The 22,471-nt window shown below is 36.3% G+C and overlaps 2 protein-coding genes across 5 annotated transcripts in view; one reads left to right on the top strand and one right to left on the bottom strand.

The window, feature by feature from the left end:
* The window catches only part of LOC124416353 (protein javelin), a 29,168-nt gene extending 15,604 nt beyond the window's left edge, over nucleotides 1-13,564 (bottom strand). The window contains exon 1 of one of the 2 annotated variants that reach the window (XM_046897317.1): nucleotides 13,452-13,564. In XM_046897317.1, the coding sequence (XP_046753273.1) occupies nucleotides 13,452-13,549 (98 nt within the window). In that variant the 5' untranslated portion in view covers nucleotides 13,550-13,564. Of the gene's footprint in view, nucleotides 1-10,079; nucleotides 10,169-13,451 lie in introns of those variants that run through there. The other variant, XM_046897318.1, reaches the window with a different exon arrangement.
* The window catches only part of LOC124416355 (calcium uniporter protein, mitochondrial), a 95,375-nt gene extending 75,512 nt beyond the window's left edge, over nucleotides 1-19,863 (top strand). For 2 of the 3 annotated variants that reach the window (XM_046897322.1, XM_046897321.1), the window contains 6 exons: nucleotides 3,849-3,911; nucleotides 17,251-17,421; nucleotides 17,603-17,721; nucleotides 18,111-18,257; nucleotides 18,372-18,575; nucleotides 18,986-19,863. In XM_046897322.1, coding sequence (XP_046753278.1) covers nucleotides 3,849-3,911; nucleotides 17,251-17,421; nucleotides 17,603-17,721; nucleotides 18,111-18,257; nucleotides 18,372-18,575; nucleotides 18,986-19,333 — 1,052 coding nt within the window. In that variant the 3' untranslated portion in view covers nucleotides 19,334-19,863. The remainder of the gene's footprint in view (nucleotides 1-3,848; nucleotides 3,912-17,250; nucleotides 17,422-17,602; nucleotides 17,722-18,110; nucleotides 18,258-18,371; nucleotides 18,576-18,985) is intronic. The other variant, XM_046897323.1, reaches the window with a different exon arrangement.
* Nucleotides 19,864-22,471: the final 2,608 nt, after the last annotated feature.

The raw sequence follows: 22,471 nt of genomic DNA, 5'->3' as shown, positions 1-22,471 counted from the left end.
AAAATAAAGACAATTATATACTCGTAAATTATCCCGAACTGAAATATTCCATGGATTTAGATTTTCAATCAAATTCATACAGACTACGCAGCAACTGCGCCACGTAGATCTGTCAGATCAATACAAATCCAATTTGTCCAGCAAGTTGATTTCTCTTTCAAGTCAAACAACCGCGGATCCTGCACTTGTTACACGACGTCTATGTGTAAGGGCTTAATTCCTGGCTCCCTGGATGGTCGTAAAATATATTCCGTACAACGGAAGTCGGCGTATACCGGACATCTCCACTCCGACTCTTAATTGCAAGTATTGTCTGCACGTAGATCCGCTATATCCGACCAGAATTATTGGTTGTTCGTTTTATTGCTCCTTTCTTTTTGTTTTCTTCTTTCTTTTCTTTCTTTGCATATCCCATCAAAATCGATCGAAATTAATGCTTCGCCAAATCCTTTCAAACAACAATCAAAAAATCTTCGATCATGTAGCACCTAATGTCTGATTTTTCTTTATGTTTTATTTGAAGGAAAATTTGTGCAGCTGGAAAATTTCAGTTGCTTTGAACAAACGAACATCGTTCGTGCATGAACTATATAAAAAAAAATAATTATGATAATAATTTAGTCGATTTAACCACGGTACTTGAATGTAAGTACGCAAATATTTATCGATCGATATCTGCGGTGTATAAATATTTATCAAGACCGTCGCAATCGTTAAATTTTGTTAAATACATCCAGCATGGACTAATTTATATGTTCCTGCTTTATCGCTTTACATTCAATTTCATCGTAGTTAATTTTTCACGGCTCGTGTTAACGTCAATCAAAAACTTTAGAGTTTTGGACCCTCGGGCGAGTAAAATTCTACCAAACGATATACATATATGGTTGAGTAAAAAAAGGGGGGGGGTGGGGGGGGAGAGAGACTTTCAAGTTCGTCAGATTATTCAAACATCTATATACATGTATATTGTATATAATATGTACCTGTATGCCAAAATTCTCGAGATGTGAAAAGAAGAACAAATACATTTGAACAAGGGTATAAAAAAGCTGCAGTGATTAACTGAGAAACAAGACTGCCCTACAGCTTATTCACCGCTTGTATACGCTTAAATTGTGTGTCAAAATACACGAAACTGTGTATAATTTAGTTGGCTGAAGAGCTAATTAAACGGAACGTGAACGAAAAATTTTCAAACAAAACTTTGCCTTCGCTAACAAATTCTGCACGAGCTTGACGGCGATAAAAAGAAGAAATACTTGTACTCTCGCGTTTTCCTCAATTTCAGCACCGCTCTCCGCGTGGGTCCCATTGTTTTAATTCATGCGTTTCACGAATTTATATAAGCGAGTATGTGTCTTATACGTGTGTACTCGCAAGTATAATACCATATTTTGCCAGGTAAAACACGTAGTATGTCAAGGCTGCGGGAATATCCCAAGCAGAACAAGGCTGGCGAACCGCTTGTGGATGTGTGTAAAATAATAGTAACGTTTACGTTGTATTATCAGTGTTATTTGTCCATTAGAAATCAACGGAGGTAGGTCGAACCCTTGCAGGACTCGGACCGTGACAATGACGGTGCAGCATTTGAAGCTATATAATGTAATATATGTGTGTATATATATATACTATATATACTATAAATATATATCGTGAAATCAGCGTAACTTATACGATATTTTGTCGACCAGATTATAGTTACGCTTTTTCTCGTTTTATCTACATCGCGATTTTTCTTGACGTTATTATAATAGATCCAGGGAGTAATGCTTCGCTGGATCCGATTCACTTAACAAGCGTATAATGATTTGAACGACATGACATCGCGTCGAATTATTTATGTGTATGATCAACTGAAATATGACTCGCGGTGTAACTTTGATGATCCAAAATTTCCGTTTTGCGATAATACACGTAAATATATTTGGAGTAAATGGTCAGCTGCTATTTGATAAACGAGAATTTTTTTATTTTTAGTACTTTCAACGAAGAGGTGAAAAATTCGCACTTTCCACAATTTGCATGTTATCGAGCGGTCGGATTTCGATGTCGCTTAATTCATACGGAATTGAAACAGTTTTCAATTTTTACCTGGGACGGGATTTTATATGGAAAAATATTTTAAATAGCAACCCTGCAGCCGAGTAATTCACTTTTATACGACTTCGAGAGAAATGGGTGAACGTAATTGCACCCAGAGGGCAGGCAGAGTGAAATTGACAATTTAGACAATTTAAAACTTTCATTATATATCCGATCTGCTCGAGCCATCTGCCGAAACTATTAAAAAACTCTTTACAAAATTATATGCCAGCGCGATAAAAATTCTCCTTGCGCGTTTTTATCAAATTTTTCACTATATTTTCATCCGATTTCTGAAACATTGTACTGAAGATCTCTTTCGCCTTTGTTTTAATTTGGACCTGATCTTTACACAGTCGAAAAGATTTGAGAATTTTTCTCAAAAGCTTACAACGCTTAAAGCACTTAATTTGCGAATTCAGCTCCATCGTGAGACTGATTTTCAAGTTATTGGAATGGAAATTAAAGATTTAGAGAACTCCAAGTAAGGTGGAACTGTAAAAAATTACGAATGTTCATAAATATTTATATAAAACGGTCATATTGAAAGAAATTATGTTAAAACCTGGTCTCGAAATGGCATGGAATACCCCATATAGAGCTCCGCAGAAACCTTATTTGAAGATTCGTATCGAACTGAAAAATTGGGCCAAAATCGGATTAAAGTTGAATCCAATCACGAATACTAAATTAACAAAATTACAGAATAACTGCCCACTCTAAATCGAAACGAAATTTTCTCTCGTTTGAACTCATTTCCGATTGAATTAAATCCCGCACATAAGCCACTGGCCGTTACTCGATGAAACGTTACCAAAAATTATCTCACCATAAAAAATAACCTCCACGATGATGTTTCGTTACGATACCAATACAGTTTATTCTATTCGATAGTAATACTGTTCTGACGTGAAAAAAAAAAAAAAAAATTAACGCAAAAGTAAAACTGAAATAAAAACGGCCAGAACAAAAGTACCAACATCATGAATCATTATGGTACGTGTGTAATTACGTAACGTAGATTCGGTGCAATGACACGTGGCATATGGAATTGTGTGTGCAGCTTTTATGTATAGCTGTTGATTGTACATTGATAACTTAAGGTGCCTCGTACAGGCGGCAAGTTCAACACCGCGGATGCGTTTACAGCGTTTGACTCTATTTGGACATGGCACGTGTCCCAAGTTGTCACCGTAACTGTACCTTCCTATCCACTTCTTATTCATATGCGTTATGCATTATTCAATGCGCTTTCGTACGGCTTAAGTACCCTCCGTAGCAACTGACTCAAGGGTTGACAACCCTTGGTAAACACTTGTGCGAACTTTTGGCGAGAACTCTACTGACGTATTGTGCAGATTTATTCATTGCACCCAGTGTTATCTTCGTGCACATTAATGCAATTTTAGGGTCAACATCTGCTAGGACAAGTTTCATCGAAATTGAGCGGTTAGTTTTTTAAGTATTTAATTCAACTCGTTTGTTTTTTCTTATAAATTTTTGGTTTTCGCAACGCTTTCAGCTTCATTTCACCATACGCTTTGCAAAATTATGTACGTGTGTCATTTGGCTGATTTTCTTTTTTATAGCTTCATTTGGTCATTTGCTTCTTTTTTCTAAGTTATGTTAGCCTGAGGTGTTTTGCCATATGTCAATACACACGTGATATGTGCAGAATGCTGATTATGCTTTATTGATTTATTAATACAAAAATTGCGTCTATTTAATTTGTTTTATTATTTTTTCGCTTTGCTTTTCAGAATGGAGCGAAAGGATCAGCTTGGATCTCAAGGATTTTAAGAGCAAAAAGCACTGTAGAAAGTGTATGTAAATAGTTTGACATGTATACCTATTACCTATGCCCATACCTATGACTTTCTTCAAGCTGTCCTTTACTCTACCACTTTCTTCCCGCATTTTATACAATTGATATGGACTCTGTGTCTTTGCTATATATTTGTTCACCATATTTATAGATGATCTATAATTTTCTAACCATAAATTACATTTACAATCCATCGACAAAATACCACATTTGAAGCAGTTGAAAAACGTTAATTAACTTGGATACGCAGTACAAAGATCCAGATATCATGGGGACAATAAAATTGTTTGAACGAAAAGTACAAACTTGATGATCTTTAATAAAAAAAAAAAAACATTCAAGCCATTATTCAACTTCACGAGGAATGATTTAAATTCTTGAGCCTTATTGCCGCAAACTAGAAAAGAATATTGTAATATGAACATTACGCAAGTGTAGTTAACACCGTTTGGTTTAATCCTGAAGATACATTTTTTGTAAAAAGAAATTTTAAATGCTATGATGCACAATGTCGAAGTATTCAATACCGCTTTTAAATTTTTGTATTTTGATAAAATTTCTTCAAGCAAATGATTTAAACTATCGTCAAAAGTTGGTAATTCGAGAGAAAAAGTTCGAGTTAAATAAATATGGAACAACAAAATAAAACATTATTTGAGGGATAGAAATTCATTATAAATGTCGCTGCAAAAATTCAATAAAGAGACATTTTTTGCACATTATCAATTCTCGTAAAAACAAATCAGATTCTACAATATACGCAATTTCACTTGTCGATATATTCCCCAGACATTGAGACACCGAGTACGTGCGTTCGGAGTATAACAAATCTATGAAACAGGTGAATTCCATCAGATATTTTAACATTGATAAATTATTCAACGTTTCAATTTCACGTACCATTTTCAGAGAACGAATTACCGCGTTCGATCTTGCACCCACACATCCAGAGACAAATATATCCAATTAAATATTCCGAAGGACCTGTTCAGGGTCCTTTATCACGATTCCTTAGGGCTTGGCAGTTTCGAAACGAAAAAAATTTGAATTATACATCCATTACACACGATTTATACTCAGACACTATAACTTTCACCCCCTCTCTTTTCCACCATCATCTAGTATATTTAGAAAATTTTCTTCACGGTAGACGTAACTCAAGTTTCGTCAATTAACTTCCCTACTTTATCACTAATCAATCCGCATTGCATGGGTGCCGGTTTTTGAGTGAAGAACACACAGTCGAGGTCTGGATTGTTCGGTTTATTGTTAGACCGACTTGTACGCGCATGTTTCACCTGGCCAATCAGCCCGCAGTGCCGTTTCCTTCGAGTCCGATGCATGACGGGAACGGTGGGGGGCTCTGCAGGTGTAAGTATTGTCATCGCGTATTTCTGACCCGGTGTCCGAGTCGGTTCGTGAATCACGAAACCACTGTGGCCTTACTGCAGGGCTCGACGTGAGGCCCTTTGCCGGTAGGAAATGCAGCTGTGAAGGGGTGGACCTTGTCGGTTCCGGTCTACGGTGAACGCGCCGAGGGACGTCGATGACGTGACGATTCTTTCGGTATGAAATAACGGAGTGAGTTTCTCCGTCATAGAATTTTTTGTACATAAACTTTTATAGGGATGAACGGGATCCGCCATATGAATCAGGAATTTGGTAATGTGGTAAAAGCGTTTAAAAAGTTTTCGGTAATGTTATTTTTGCCAATGATAGTGAAGTTGGATAAAGCAACGTATTAACTACATACAATTCAGGGTGGCCACGCACCTGGAAAATCTGGAAATTTCAGTGAATTTAAAAGGGGTTATGGAAAACCTGGAATTGTCAGGGGATTTTTAATTTGGTCGTGGAAAAAAATGACAACATTAGTTTTCTATCATGGGAATTAGAAATGATTTTTTGAGGTAAAAAGTTTCCCTTTTTTCTTTGAAAGAAAAAATTGGCTTGAACTGATTTTTTTTGTACATTATAGTTTTCTTCAATTCAAATTGAATTTGAATCAAATAGAGTTAATCAGCTGAAAGATTTAGGTCTTAGTAACTTACTAATTTTCTAGACTCACGAGTCCTTCGGTAATGAAAATTCGCGCAATCATCTTTGATGTATATTTTGAGAAACCTTGTTTGCCGCAAATTATATGCGCGTGCGAATGCATCAGCTGTCGACGTTATGATTACACGAGACGACGTTGCCGTCGTATTTCAAAGCCTTTGATTTCAAGAAATTGCGAATCATGCAGCTATATCGCGGTCTGCATTGCGAGAAATCACCGAGTCTCTTGTATCGATATACAACATGCGTCGAAGCAGTCCTTCGTCAAAGTAAACTTAACGATACAAGTCGTTATGTTCATTCTGCCGGCTCTTCTTTTTTTATTTCCTTCGTACCATTTTTGTTACAAAATTGTTTACCTGTGGTTAGTCACAGTTCATTCGAAGCAATGACGCAGCGACTCGTGTCCCAAATTGAAACATACTATACACCGTTTTATAACTCGCATGCAACTCGAATGGACAAAAACATTTTCACAGAGCGCGAGCTTTTACTTACTTACCACTCCGTGCATTCAATATACACTAAAATAGCCGAATCAGTCTCCTAAAAGTAGTTGAATCGCCACAGTCTAACGAAATCTAAATCAAATTTGACATCGAGTTTGTAAAAATGCGAATGAAATTTTATTTCGCTCACTCACCTCATGCCATACGATATGATAATGCGAAAAATTTTGAACAGTTTACAATTATCCTTAATCTTTTGCATCGTTTTATCAGCGACATACGAGAATAACCTTCTCCTGCGAGAGAGAACTGCGACGAACGCACCTGGCGGTGAACACACGAACTACTTCTTCCTCGGTATTCGTACAGGCAGTTAGCCGTGGAGAACGGAGTTTGATAAATCGCACTTGGTATCCGGTACGTAATAAAAATCCGCTCGTTAGCATCGACTACTAAAAATGCATTATTCCTCCGCGAACGAAACCTCAGGTATATATAAATAAAATCATATGCGGATGACTAGGTTTTTGTGATTTTTTTGTTTTTCCTCAGCACGAAATTCAAGTTGTGAGAAGGTATGACGGAGGAGATCGATAACCCAGATATAGCCTGGCTTTTCAACATCCGCCTCACTAATTTAATCAGAAAATTAGCAGGCTCTTGAGAAACGAAAGGTGATACGAGTTTGCTGAAGTGCGATTCAGCCGCGGCGTATTTACTCTGGTGAATATGAATATGTACGTATGCATGTACATACCTACTTGCAGGCAGACTTTGTTCCCGCGTTTGAAACTACGAAAACACCTTCATGCGTGTATAACGAGCAGCCGTGTGCCGACCTATGCGTTTAATTAGACGGCTTGCTGCTCCTGTGTCAGATGAAATTTTAAGTAAAACACACGAGGACCTTGCTTATAAGTTTGCATCGCGTGTTACCAATGCACCTAAGTGCTCCATTTGGTTGTTAAAAATGTTTCTGGTGTACAGTGGAGGACAATGATGAAGAATGAATAAGCTAAAAGAATTATAATGGAGGCATAGGCGGGGTTGGAAAGATGAAATAAACGCGAGTTTATTTATGTAGTTGAATATTACGAAAATAATCTTTAAATATTATAACGCAAGTAAATTGGAAAGTTAAGAAATTATTCATTAAATCAATTTAACGAAGGATGCGTTTTTGTATATTGCGATAATGCAATCGATCATCGGGAATTTTCGCTTGATCGGATTTAAATCACAGCTTTCGATCGTTTGTCGAGATTACTTCATCATTTACTTTATTTAAATAAGCCCGATAGATCCTCAAACTGATTTTTGAGATTAAAAAGAAAGAGAAATTGACGAATTTAAAAAAAAATCAAGGAAGATACAAAACGCGCGTTATGAACAATGAAAAAAGGCGGTAGATTTTTGACTCGTGACCATGAAAGACTCGGAAGTTACACAACAATGAGTACCATCTGTATCCGTGTTCCCAGCGCACTTGAGGTATTACGTGTCAGAGTCAGACTGTTATAGGCATCTCCTCCTCGTTGGTTTTGTTACTTAATTGCCAGGAAGATCATGTGAAATGACTGACTCGAGGCCGTGCGCTGATTGTATCGTTCGTAAACAAGCATCGTGTCTTTTTATATCTCTACACTAAACCATATACAAAATCGCTGGGCAAGCAATCAGCAATCAAAGTTTATACGAGTCAAGATGAGTGGACCTGTTTACCTTAGGAATCGGTTCACGGGTTCAAGAGTAAATCACGTTAGCGGAATTCAAGGGGACCGGTTATACGGACAAGTTGACTTTTACTAATGCAAATTCGGTCTCTACGTTGGGTGTTGATTTTTTTCGACCCGATAAAGACTTCACCTTTCTCTGTAATCTATGCTGCAGGAAAATCGTTAATGATTAATGAAGCTTCAGGCTTTTATATCAGTTCATTCGTCCCCAGCCATATTTCAAAGAGAAGAAATTTTTATGCTTTTTCCATGCGAATTTTAACGAATTGATATTTTGATCGACGGTTATGTACGTCTATGAGAAGCATGAGCTTGACTGACAAAGCGGCAAAGTATATTCTGATTTCTTATCTCTTTGATTTTGATTCATGCCCGAGTCTCTTGTCTTCCGGAATTCTGCTTCCTGCTTTTAAGCTGATTTTAGACTATGTGGTTTAAGGAAGAAAGTTATGTTATACATACTATTGCGATCGATATAATACGCATGTATGCATGGTAGAACAGCTTTGCATAGGAGGACTAATTCTGCATAAAATATTCCATAGATCAAATCACAACTCGCGTGCGACGGTCTCACGATTAGTTATTAAATAACGTCAGTCGGTTGCTGTAATTCGATTGAAAAAAAATTTTCACTATCGATCTCTAATACTTGAACTCTTATCTAACTTTATTATCCAGAACTCCCTCCATCTTATCTTGGGTAAAAAAAAGTTTTCCTTCGAGTGTGATGTAACCCGAAGCGCGAGCGGCATTTACAATTATCACCGCAATGTTACCAAAAGCATTAACTCCTCGCCCAGATGTAATGTAACTCGCGTACATACGTGTAACCTACGCATGTACAGGCACGTCCTAAAATTATTTGCTGAAATAAGACGAATGCAAATTTCGGCCACCTTTGAATAAATCATTGTGCAAATATTGTGCGCCACCAACCGCGCTGCAGGCTCATAGATCGTGATGCGTGGGCTGAATTGAAGCAAGATTGCTTCTTTAGTGGTTAAAAATATCGCCTGCGTTAGTTTAACCTCATAATAACGAGATAAAGAAATTAGTCATTTGGATTTTGAAATACTGGGGCAAACAGCGTTTTTTAACCTTCTCATTCTCACTCTTACGTATGTACGAGTATAACCGATGAACAAACACGCGGACTTTAGCTCCGCTCGTATTAACTCACCCCGGCTAATTGGAAGACTGCAAATATAACGCAAAACGTGTTAGCGAATCGGGCACAATTACACGGTATAAATGAATTCCAATGACTCGACGAGGAAATGCTAATTGATGGGACGCACGGTTTCTTTCTCAATTTATATTCTCGCGCCCAAATTACGCTGGCACTGTGCGTCAGATTTCTTTGTAAAAATATCGACTACGTGCGTTGAGATTGCGTGATCTGTTATTATTATACGTGCATTAGATTGAGATTTTTCTCAATTTGACTGGAACGCTCACCAAATTGGTTTCAAATGAAATAGAAATCTTCTCAAAAGCACAGGCATTTATCTCAACCCTCTAAATATACACATTTTTATTCCACTTTCAGTGAACATATATTTGATCGTTGTATTAACTATTTGCAAAAAATCTATAAATCAGTTAGCATTGTTTCTTACAGTAACAGTATTTTTCTTTGTTCTGTGACGAATTGTATACTAAAAGTGTAGTAAAAACGTGCGTATTTTGAATGGCAAACTTCTCAGCTCTTGCGCGAGGTTTTAGGGTTGAGACAGAGATCTTTCCTTCGGAACAGATTTTTATTTGTTAATTCATTTGAAACCAATCTGAGGGTCAGCCAAGTCTAAGTTGATAAAAAAAGTCGAAAATAAAAACCATCTTAACGCCATTAGGCATGTGCATGCATGCAGTAACGTGCAACTAATTAATCTTGGAAGACTTAAGAACATGATCGACAACCTTTCGCCAGCTTGATCAGCAAATTCCATGGTCACTTGGCAGTAGACGATTTTTATTGAGAACATCGCGATCGCGCATCTCCAGGCAACGAGCCGTTTCACCATTGACTGAAACTCAGCTGGAACAGGATTCTCGCTCGCATTTTCCGACGCTATTTTAACGAGGTGCCATCCTCTGTTGTTTCTCTCTTTTTCTATCCCACATGAAAACGCGAATCCGATCGCGAGGGGCGACGTGAAATTACTATCACAGACGCGATTCTTCGTAAAACCAAACGCACATCCGCGAGCACTTGTGTAATTGACCATACGTATGATTGTAATTATTCTCGTGTGCGTAGTACGTGTTTTACACGCGTAGCACGCGTGTGATCACCGCTGCTTCATGTTGTAGTAACACTCTGTGAATTCGTAGAATGTTGTTGGCGCTCAAACGGATATCCGGTGTGTTCCGGTGTTGCTCTGACAACCCCTACCATCGCTTCTGTCACCCAACTTTCCCCTCTATCGATGTACGGTCTGTCGTATCACTGCTAGTAATTACTGTTGGTGAGAGAATAGAACATTGCAAATTGTTCCTCAACTTTCATGTCAAATCACAAACAACTCGGAACTCGAGAATTCCGAAGTGCAATTTGATGGTATTCGCGTAATCTACAGCCTATGTTGAGGTCGATATATGAATGACAGAGAAGTTAATCATTAGGCGAAGATAGTGTAACTGTGAAAATTTGCAAACATCTAGGACTTCCGGTCACGGTACAATGATCAGTTGAAATTATAAAGAGATTTGCTCCATGATCTTTTATTCGTCAGTTCGTTTCGAATACTGTGGTTTTTACAGTATTTCGAGAAAATGATGGAGCCAGGTGGTAACGAAAAATTTGTATACACCATTCGGCGAATCTTTGTTACTTCCTTAGCAATTCACCTAGTATACGATTTATTGTAGTTGTAGTATTTTATAACGTCATTGTTGTGTTTGTTGCTAACCTAATTAAATTATATAAAATGTATTTATTAAACCTAACAAATCCTATATTAATATTTACAGTTAAAACTTATTTAAAAAATTCTTGAAACAACCCTTTTTTCTACTCGTCAGTTGGGTAGACTCCTTAAGAGCGTACATATTCTTATCCGTTGCGTACGTAAAGCGTTATTTATATCGGTAGTCTAAATCGTGCAATGTACCTATCGACGAAGAAAATTTTCAAGACAATAAATGTATACGACGTGCTGCAGTGACTGTAATAACCCGTTGATCAATAGATTTGCGTAGTACTTATAACTTTCGTGTGGACACAGTTGTACAAGGTACAAAGAAATATTAGGGACCATTCACGGATTACGTAAATCTCCAGGGAAGGGGAATTCGAATGCTTCTTTAGGTTAGAATTTTTTTTTTCCACTTGACACTCCAAACTTTGTTTACTCTGTCAACAGTAGTATTTCTACAACTAATTGCACTCTATTCTATCAGCAAGTTCTCAGGTGCTCAACTTGTTTTAAGAACGCATCACACGTACAGTCTGTAACAACAATAGTAAGAGAAAACGTTCCAAAGGTGCAGTTAAAGTTAATAGAGTTCAATAAGTGGAATAAATGGAGTCACCTTTCAGATTATAATTTTAAGCCGTGGATTTTAAGTTTAGAAAAACACCAGTTACTTAGTACAATAATAAAAAAATCAGATTATCATACGGATTCTTATTTCGGCGGAATATCATTTCTTCATCAAATTATCCCCAGAGCTGAACTTGTTCTACCTCTGTAAGTGAAATTTTCATAGATGATAAGTAACTCTATATGGCGATTTCAACGATTGAACACTTGCAATATAAATCCACAATTCTCGAAGAAGTTCTCAACCCAGAAATTATACCGTTTTAATTAAAAACTGTTTAACCCAGCTAACCCTTTTTTCTTAATCTTTGTTTGAAAACGTTGACTGACTTCGTCCACCATTGTTTATCGTTCGTCGAAAGTTCTCGTTAATATATTCAAAGCCCGTGGACCCATTTTGGGATTACATTTCTGTTGTACCCACATTTGAACGTATTCTAAATCCGATTAGGCAGCGACTTAGCGCGGAGATTATTTGTACGGCACTAACGGCTGTTTTTCTATAGCAATCTGTTACATCTGCGAATTCGTAAATTGGCGCGAGATAAAAACGATTTCTAACAGTTAATTTAATTCGCCTAGTGCATAACTTATATCTCCGGCTTTTTAAGACGGTCGATAACTTCGCAGTTGCTGCAGACGTTGCAAATATACACCGTGAAATTGAAATTGGCGCGTTATGTTGTCGCCAAGTTTGAATTCAAACTGCCACCTGTTTTACCGAGCCAGACGTTCTGCTCAGTTGATATATTACCGATTGCCACATTGAGCATGCTCAGTGTAGAAGCAGCCCAGTTTTGTCAGCCTATACGAGGCACAAATTGAATTGTGAAATTTACCTGGGAACAGTCTCTCCCTGTGTATAGTTGGATAATGGTGCAGGATAAGCAATCGAAACACCATTGTAGCGTGCACCTATGTAGGTACAACACCAACGCGAACTGCTTCTGTCGTAAAACAATAATTGGTTGATTAATCCCTTTACACATGGCCAAACCGCAATTGCACATGTAATTACACCTGCGTGTACTATATTTGAACAATATTGATTCAGGTGAAATAACACATCCCTTAGACAACCATGTGTAAATACATCGGACAATGGGGCAGCATTTATCTAAGCGTGTATGCAACACATTGGTCATAAATTATAAGTGAGGGATTGGTTAGTATAATTGCGCAGGTGTTGAATAATCCTGCAACTCCATTGGAGCTGCTCATTTTGTTGATGAAACGTCGGTAATTGGTTTCGGGAAAAATGGATCCGCAGAATTAAACGTACAGTTTGTATGAATTTGAGAAAATTTCAGCACTTTGATGTTTTATCTTTCTATGAACATGTTGTGACTCTTACCGTACGTAAACTGGTATAAATTTTAACAGTGTAGATTGCTTCAAAACAAGCCTAATTCCTGTACAATTAACTGGCAGACAAGTAGGAGAGATGTATTATCGCCGGTTTGCATCAGAGAAACAGCGTACGCCACGAAGAAATAGAAGTGCAGGCGGTTAAATCAAGTAATGCAACTAGACCATGACCACTAATAAGCGCTTGGATGTCCGTTATAGTAATTTAGCAATTAGCAGTTTACAATTACCTGACAAGTAGGCCGCTATTGTGATACGTATAAAATATTAAAAACATTTTTCTTTTTCTTTTTCTTTCTACTGTCATTTACTCATCCGAATCCAGGACTCGATTTTTTAGGCAACGAGAAATCGTCGCTCAAACAGATCTCCATCTTACCGACAATTCTTGTGACGGAGTCTCTCCTGCACCCATAACGTGTCTCGACCCAGGCTTACATCTCCTAAGCTGTGAGGTCCGCTCTGCACGCCTCCCATGGTCAGACGCCTGGCATCAGCAGCTTTATGAAACATAGTATAAAAGTGAATTGAAGTTGGCCAGGTTAAAAGTCTGGAAATCGATTGTGAACTTCTACCACAAAATCCTACAAAACGTGTGGAACATGACTTGAGAATTTTATTGCAAAAATTTGAAAATTGTAAATTATTCCTAGTGATTCGTAAGAGCGCGTGCATTTATTACGTTCGTTCACGACCTGTGGTGAAGTGCGTTTTTTTACCGACAGATGTCAGTGTGACGTCGCTTCTCTCAGGAGAAAAATTAAACCACTCGAAAACAAGTAGGATTTGATGCCATGTGGCAACCATATGCTTCGTGCATGTGACGATTCGTTCTTTTGCGAACTTTTTCTCGAAAGGGTCGGCCTTTGGCTTTGACCCAACCATTTGAAATCAAACATATTTAGATAAAGATAATGTGATAGTTGTGATCAGACTGACAATTGGACAATTGTAGTGTACCAATTTTTATGATTTTTGAAAGCCGTCAATCTGTTGCACAACTCATCCATCTCATCGATGTGTCGAGTTTATGACTTGTCATATTGGAGCACACTTGTCCAATTAATTGATTGTGATTGTGAATAGCTAGTGGTCGTAAATTCCACTAGTGCGCGTACCAGAATACCAATGGACCTATGTCCGACCACTAACAGTTTGATTAACGCCTGTAAGGACAGGTTAAAATTACAATTCTACTAAAGTGCTTATATAAGTTGAAACACTGGATTAATTTATTGATATTGCAGTTGATTGTGCCATTACAAAAATCGAGGGTTCTGCTTCAACTCGTATTGTTGATAGCACAACTGATTGTGAGACTATAATTATACTTTCTATAAACGGCAGGATATCTAATCGACCCGGTAAACTAAAAAAAGTAAACATTTTTCTGGATTTTGTATCAAGATAATATTTACTGAATAATAGGAAATAGAGGCAAGGTTTTTGATTCCGGAAGAAGACTGAATTAACTCGCGTGGTCTTCAACGCCAAACTGCCATTTTGAAATTGGAATCATATCAGATGGTATTTAGAGACAACGACAATACTCTTATTATTAACCAATTTCAACTCTTGATGGATAATTAATCGTAAAGAAAACTTTAACGATCAAGATTGTCAATTCAAAACTAATTTACAAAGCTAAAAACTAAACATCGCGAAACATTTTTAATAATCAGACGATAGCTCAGTGAAATCGCAGGAAAATAGGATGAACGTGAATGTTACAAAATTTAATTCACCCACATTCGAATGTAACGAATCAAAGAATATACAATTAAACTTTTTGTATCAACTGAGCTTGTACTATCGATTAACACATTTGAAACCATTTCCATTTTTAGCATATATTGCAAGTGAAATTCAATTGATCAAATTGTAATTTTTTTCTCACAGTCAACAGCTTTGACAGATTGAATAATCGCGTAATTCTTATTATTCTCTTAAACCAGAGTGATTAAAATAGAAACTCGTAAAGCAGTTACACTCACAGAAACTGAGAAAGGAAAGGATTGAAAGAAAATGAAAATTGTGTCTAAGGATCTACCTCAATGATCAGGACCGCATCGCGCGACAGACCCCATAAAAATACACTACGATTATTGATATCAGTAAGCAGGACCCGCACTTTTTCTCGTTTTTCACTTCGCAGTGGTAGAGGAAAAAAGTCTCTTTTTTCAATCACATGTACCTATTACCAATGAAATGTTATTATTTGAGCAAGATCTCGACGAAGACTGGCGTCCGAAAGCTCCTCGGTGTTTCCGCTCGAGAAGATTTTGCCACTTCCACATTCTTCCAGCGAGTCAACTGCTGCGTATAATTGTCGGATGTATGTTGGTGTTTCATTAGGACCATTACCTATAACTAGGCGACCAAATCGACTAGTCATCATCACAATACCCAATTACACCTTATACACACCCACTTGACGCCCTCTTTCGCCGCCCTGTTGTGCAGTCTTTATATGTATACATGCGCACCTACGCGGCGAAGGAAACGATTGTAAAAACGTTTCTGTACATCCGGGAAAGTGCGTTTCCCGAGTTTACGTCTAAACGTTTACGTCTTTTAGTCATACCAGAAACCAGTTGCCGCGATACGTCGCTAATCGATTCACCCGTAGTCAGTATCACACTTATTATGCAATAATTAAGTACTTGGCTGGAGGTCCTTACGATAGAATCAAACCTATCGAATATCACACCTCATATTACCAAGTTTCCAAGTTCGGTAAAAGTTCAGTTTCGAAATTTTCGTGAAGTTGAAAAATAAAATTGTATCGGATCTGTCACGATACGTAAGATGATTAGATGATTGAATTAATCATCAGGATGAATAAATAGAGTTTCAATTTCATTTTCATAAAATATTCCAGCGTGCTAAGAACTATTGCTAACATATATATTCTATTTTATCTGGAAATCGTGTTCGCATTTTCATCTATTACTTTATTTCTCAACCAAATTTGTTTATCAATCAAGCAAGTGATTTTACCGTTTTATCATATTCGAAAGAGGTTATGCAAACCTTTTAGAGGTCTATGAACCTCAATAACGAGTAGAGAAAGCCTTTGAAAAAATTATCAAACTTTCGTAAAGTTTAGTCGGTCGAGATATTTTCTAAGCAAATAGGGTCGAAAGACTTGTAAGATTTCACAGCATGCCTAAGAATTTTTAATTCTTCAAAAATTAAAACCTTCAACTTTACAACTAACCTGCATTGCAACAGTTGCATTTGAATACGTTGCTTGTCGTTCGAAACTACAGCTACTTTATGATATTTCCGACATTCTTAACTGTGAGGCAATGTCAATTTTCGATCATGTAAGGTGCACAGGAGTGAATGTACCTGCACCCACGTGCGCAGACTGTAGCTATAAGCATAAAGATTTAACAAGTCTTTAGATAATTGGTTTTGCCGCAAGTCTAGGCAGCGGTTAGTTCGCGTTCGGTTCCGTCCTGCTTAACGCGATTCCTAGTGTAGTCGCTACAGTTGGAAGTTCTGCCTCTTCACCTAGTGATCGCCGAGGCTTCTCCACACTCTAATACCTTCGGTATATCTAACCGCTCTGTGGTAAACCAGGTTAGCCTACCAGCCAATTATGAATTTATCACGCCAACAAACGCTGTCTGTCGATCATATGTATGCAACTAAATTAATTACACACCTGCATGAATACGTTTGTGATCGATACTAATTTATATTTTCTTATACGAATCGTACTTTTTTCGATATCCCTGCGACGATGACCACGTTTTATCCCCAGTTAAGGGATTATTATGGACGCATAAACTGGTGAAATTCATAAAATTAAACTGCGATTTACAAAAATTTTCAGCAATCAATCATATCAAGTTTTATCCACCTCAATGCAATTCTGCGGTGTAAATTCTTAAAATTTGTACTGAGTTCGTTAGATTGAAATCTTGAATTCTCGTGATTTTTGTAGTTTGTAAGAACGGAATTATCACTGCGGTTTTGATTCAAAAATCTTAATTTATAATTTTCATGAAAGTTGAACCAACTAAGAAGTGCACATTTTTTCACACAAAATTTAACAAAGAATTCATAAAAATGAGTAATAAATAAAATTGTCATTTACATATATGAAATGAAATATTATAACATATTTTGACGACGTACCAACACGAATCATATCTTAATTGTTACAGATGTTTCCGTTATTTACCACAGAGGATTGCCTCGAGTCACTGTTCCCTTGCCGTCTAGACGTGAGAAGTGCATGTTCACCCTGAAGCCGATCACACATACAGTAGGAGATTTTCTGGAGATGCTTAAGCAGGAGGATAAGGGAATTGACCGAGCCTTGATCACGACGATAGGTATAACGCTTGCTAATCGGTGCAACGAATTATTCATTCACCCCATAAGTCAATCCTTCATTGTCAACTTCGTAAACGGCCCTATGCCGATGTAGGAAACAAGAAAACGCAGCCAAGGATAAACTGCAAAAGGCATCCTTCGAACGTGGGTCAAGAAAAACCATTTTCATTCTTCTTTCAGATGGAATTAGAATAGCTTCGGCAAACTCGATAGAATCTTTAATGGAAGAGGATTTCAAGCTCATCGTCAATGACAACGTCTACACGGTGACTGCACCTCTGCATGACAGACTCACGATGGTAGGTATATCGACAATTAACTCATCACTTCGAAGATCATTCTGTGTTTAACCATTTCGCACGCTGCAAAAGTGCAATCATATTTAGAAATAGAAATACCAGATAGTATTAATTCGATGATTCTTAAATTCTTCGAGTTTACTGTTTGACCGTTTATTGTAAAAAATTTACAAATTCCTTTTTGTTGGGAAATTTCTCATCGGCAAGATCTAGAACGATGAAACGAGACTTGGTTGATTCGTCTAAATGTCAGACGAAAAACTATGTGATAGATAGATTATATGCACTACTTTTATACGTTCGTTATTTCGGTCAAAACGTGTCTTATGCGTAGTAACAGGCGGCCAAATATCTGTACATTCTAATTTCGTTTTCGATTATGATTACAGGAGGAAGCCCAGCGGTTATCGGATGTCAAAGTCTTAGTCGGACAACTTTACGAGGCTCTTCACGTCGATGAGCATCAACTACAAGAGGAGAAACAGATCCTGACTCAGCTCGAAGACATCAAGATGCAGTTGCAGCCGTTGGAGGATGTTAGTTGTCATTGAAAACAAAACCGATAATTTGCTTATTTGACATTTTCTCTTCCTTCTTCTTCCACCAATATTCCAAACTCAGATTGATACGGATTTTCCAATAATTCGTAGAAACGACTGGAGCTTGAAGCCACCGCATCTAGACGCACGAATCTTCTAACGTGGGCTGGCCTCGGTTTGATGTCAGTTCAATTCGGTATCCTTGCCAGGTTAACCTGGTGGGAGTATTCCTGGGATATCATGGAGCCTGTTACTTACTTTGTAACCTACGGCACCGCGATGGCTTGTTACGCTTACTACGTACTTACTAAGCAGGTAAGTGGCCGGGGTCCTCGAACCAGGCGTTTTCAAAATGTCTGGTTTAATTTCGGTACCTTTAAGTTCTATTTTGATAATCTCTTGAAGTCGAAAGAAAATTCTGATTCACCACTGAGAGGCCTGTGATCTTGAAGATTTGCGTCAGCGTGCAACCAACACTAAGAAATGAAAGTTATTTGTTACAGCAATACATTTACTTTTTGCAAAATTCCTTCGTTCGAGATATAAAGCGAAAAGCTGTTGAAATTAAACGAAGTTTTACTTGATTTTGTTTATATTAATTTCAAATGAATGAAAATCTGTTTGAACTGCATAGCAATGCAAAAATTTGTCGGAATTGAAGAAATTGTTCTGAATTCAAATACAATTTTCAGCGATTGTGATTGAGAGTGTCGTTTTTTTCGCAGGAATATCTGCTACCCGACGTACGAGATCGCCAGCACCTGTTGATCCTGCACAAAAAAGCACGCAAACTTGGCTTGGATTTAAACCAGTATAATGTTTTGAAAGAGCAGTCAAGCGAACTGGAAACGAAGCTGCAACGTCTACGAGATCCGCTGAAGGTACGAAAGACCTTCGTTGACATAAAGAGAGAAGAAAGAGAGAAGTACTCGAGCAGTAGCTCCAGGTCGCCGAGCAGCTCGCCTAGTCCTAGTCCCGAAAGAGAAGAGACGAAGAAAAAACAATTTGCTGAAACGCCGAAAAAAATCTCTGACGTAGTTCGCGAATTTAGCGCAAAAAAACCGACAAGATAAGTCTCAAATAAAACAAAAAAACGACGTGATGATCCACGTGACGATGCAACGCTATTCTCTAAAGTCAAGCGTTATTACGGTATAGCGTGAATGTAAAATTGTCACGCGGATTTGTTTTTCGTAATTTATATCGTGGAACTGATCAATTTGTAAAAGGATTCGGTCGCGTTTAGTTAGGTATTTGAGTTTCAGGCGATTGCCAATGTCGTTCGGTGCCATATATTGTAACTTGATTACGAATAAATTTTTCATATGGAGCTAAGATTTAAGTAGATATATACATATAATACATATTATTGTGATGAAATGAAACGCGACAACCGATAATCTGATAAGGAAGTATAAGAGTTCATCGATTGTTCGAGGTTTATCTATGGAATTGTTTAATTTCGTTTTAATAATTGAACATTACTGATTTTATCTGCTTTCCACGATTTAAATTGGTTTAAACATAAAATTTACTAATACTAAAGATTAGGTAAACGAATTATTACGAAATAAAGGTTATCTTGTAGTTAATTGAGTAAGAAGTAAGACGAGAATTGAAAACGAATACGGAAAAACATTTTAATTAAAAATTTAACATTATTTATGAAGAATTGAAGCCATACGTATGATACATAAAAATACTATACCTTGTGCAAATGTATCAATAATTACTAATTGTATATGATTGAAAAAAATAATAGTAATAATTTTGTTCAAATTAGAAAAAATTTAATTTTTAATAAATCTAAGATGGTAAATTCTTCGGAAGAAAGCCTTCTACCGTATTGTAATACGAATATATTACATGTAAACGCTCAACTGTGTAAATTGCACATATTAGTTTCAAGATTATATTTATAAATAACAATATTATTAATAATAATAATTCAAAAGAAATGTGTTAATTTATAGACATGTCTTAGAAAACGTCATGATAATATTTGAATATATTTCGTTGTGTGATGAAATAATAATTTTTTTTTCTCGCTTTAACAAAGCTTTGCAAATTTTCTACGAATTAAAAAAAAATCACATAATATTTCATACCCATAAATTTTCTCGCTTAACAAGTTAAAATCTAATATTTCTATATTATTCATTGAAAAGAGCACAAATCTCCTTTAGATCGATGCGATAACAGCTTTGCCGTTTTCTGCTTAAATCTCATAGAAAAACAAAAACAAAAACTAAATAGGTTGAAGCCACCCGATATATTTTATCAGCATTTAGGTATTATAATATATGTAAATCGATGGCATGACTTAACCGTGGGAACAGTTATTACGAGCTTTTGTACGTTCTTAGTTCTCGAAGTACGACAATATTGACAAACCTAGACATTTATACGCACACAATGAACAATTAATTTCGCTGCAACGAATGCTGAAAAATCTTACAATTGTTACGAGCTTCATCTCAACGCCCCGTATTACTAACGTTAGCAATGTATGAGACATAAGAAATAGTGGTGAATTTCTTTATGAAAATTTGTTAATTTTTTATGGAAATCGATGTATTCTGATATTAGAATTGTTTATATCGTCACAATTTTCTGACTGAAAGTTCACTTCCAAAATCTATGTATAGGGAGTTTGAACCTTATCCCAAGCCTGTAATAAAATTGCAACAATTTTCCTAAATTCTCAGTGAATTTTCACAGTCTCTCAGAAACGTTTACGAAAACTGTTGAACGTATGTACTCTGCCAAGGTCTGAAAAACTTCAAGTTGAAATATCTCAATTTTAATGCGATCTTTGTGGAGAAAAATTACATAATTTTTATTAAAGTTAAAATATAAACTGATCAAAGACTGTTTTTGAATCCTCGAAAAATAAAAAAAAATTCAGAAGAGTCAAACTTTTCGTTTCGTATATTTCAATTTTTTTTTTTCATCTGCAACTCTCCATATTATACAATTACCCAAATATGTGTATATATATATAGATACATTGCAGAACTACAAGTTTACTTATGACATCCATATATCAAATTATACATGTTTACAGTACGTGTACCTATATAAATGTGTGAGCGACAACTTTTCATCGTTATATACAGTATAACCTTTACTCATACATAGATCGACCACTAAGGGATCTGAAAATTGAAAGTAGTTTTATATAAGAAAAAGAAAAAAACGAAAAAATATTTCGCTTTAAAAGTGGATTATATTTCAAATCCGTCCACAAACCTTCGATTCACGCGTGCACCTACATCTACTTTCTATTCTAGAGCTAACCAAAATTATTAAAATACATAATGTTATACCTTTACAAAATTAGTCGATAGTAAAATGGTGACGTATAGAAAATTTCGTACGTGGCAGTAGCAGCACATTTTACGATTTCAATCTTTTCAAAATATAAATTTATAAATGAATTAATCATCGACTTAAGATTGTTGGCAAATTCTTCTAATCTCATAATGTTAACAAATTAGTGAAATAAAGAGTATCGGATTACTCAATCTCTATTAGCTAATTGCCATAAATGATTAGAAATTTATGCTTGGTAAATATTTAAAATAGCCTCAATTTTCTTAGATGAATTAAACGAAATATATTATATAGAACAAAGTTAAATTCAAGTGCCACAAGGTGTGTGCCAATCTCTATCATGTTTCACAATCGTTTCTCACATTACATGCGCGGTTAACACAGGCTTGGCTGTACTTAACATACTTTAGACGATGAATGCAGCCAGGAAATAATAATTTGTAAGATACGAAAAGTCCAGCTTCCATGTCTTTTTTTTCACCTATCGTGTTTTTCAGCGAAAAATAACTTCCCGAAAATTAGTAGTAATAGTAATAATAATAATTACATTAATGACAAGATTAAAAATAATACAATCATATTATATAATGAAATTTTCCTAAAATTTTGTATATAATACTAAATTATATTCAGTAAAATAATCTCTTGTGCTTTCCCTTGAGCTTACTAACCAGTAAACGAATGCCTAACGTGTGAAAATGAGTTTCTTAATTACGATATCATTGTATGAAAAGTGATAAAATGTCTTACGAAAACAAAGGCAAATAGATGATATACCTATATATTATATAGGTAATATAACTATATATTATGCATAATATATATATATATATATATATATATATATATATATATATATATATATATGTATATAC

The sequence above is a fragment of the Diprion similis genome, chromosome 2 (genome assembly GCF_021155765.1).
Source record: "Diprion similis isolate iyDipSimi1 chromosome 2, iyDipSimi1.1, whole genome shotgun sequence".
Classification (NCBI taxonomy): Eukaryota; Metazoa; Arthropoda; class Insecta; order Hymenoptera; family Diprionidae; genus Diprion; species Diprion similis.
The sequence above is the reverse complement of the archived record's forward strand: the minus strand, read 5'-3'. Positions and strand labels throughout refer to the sequence as shown.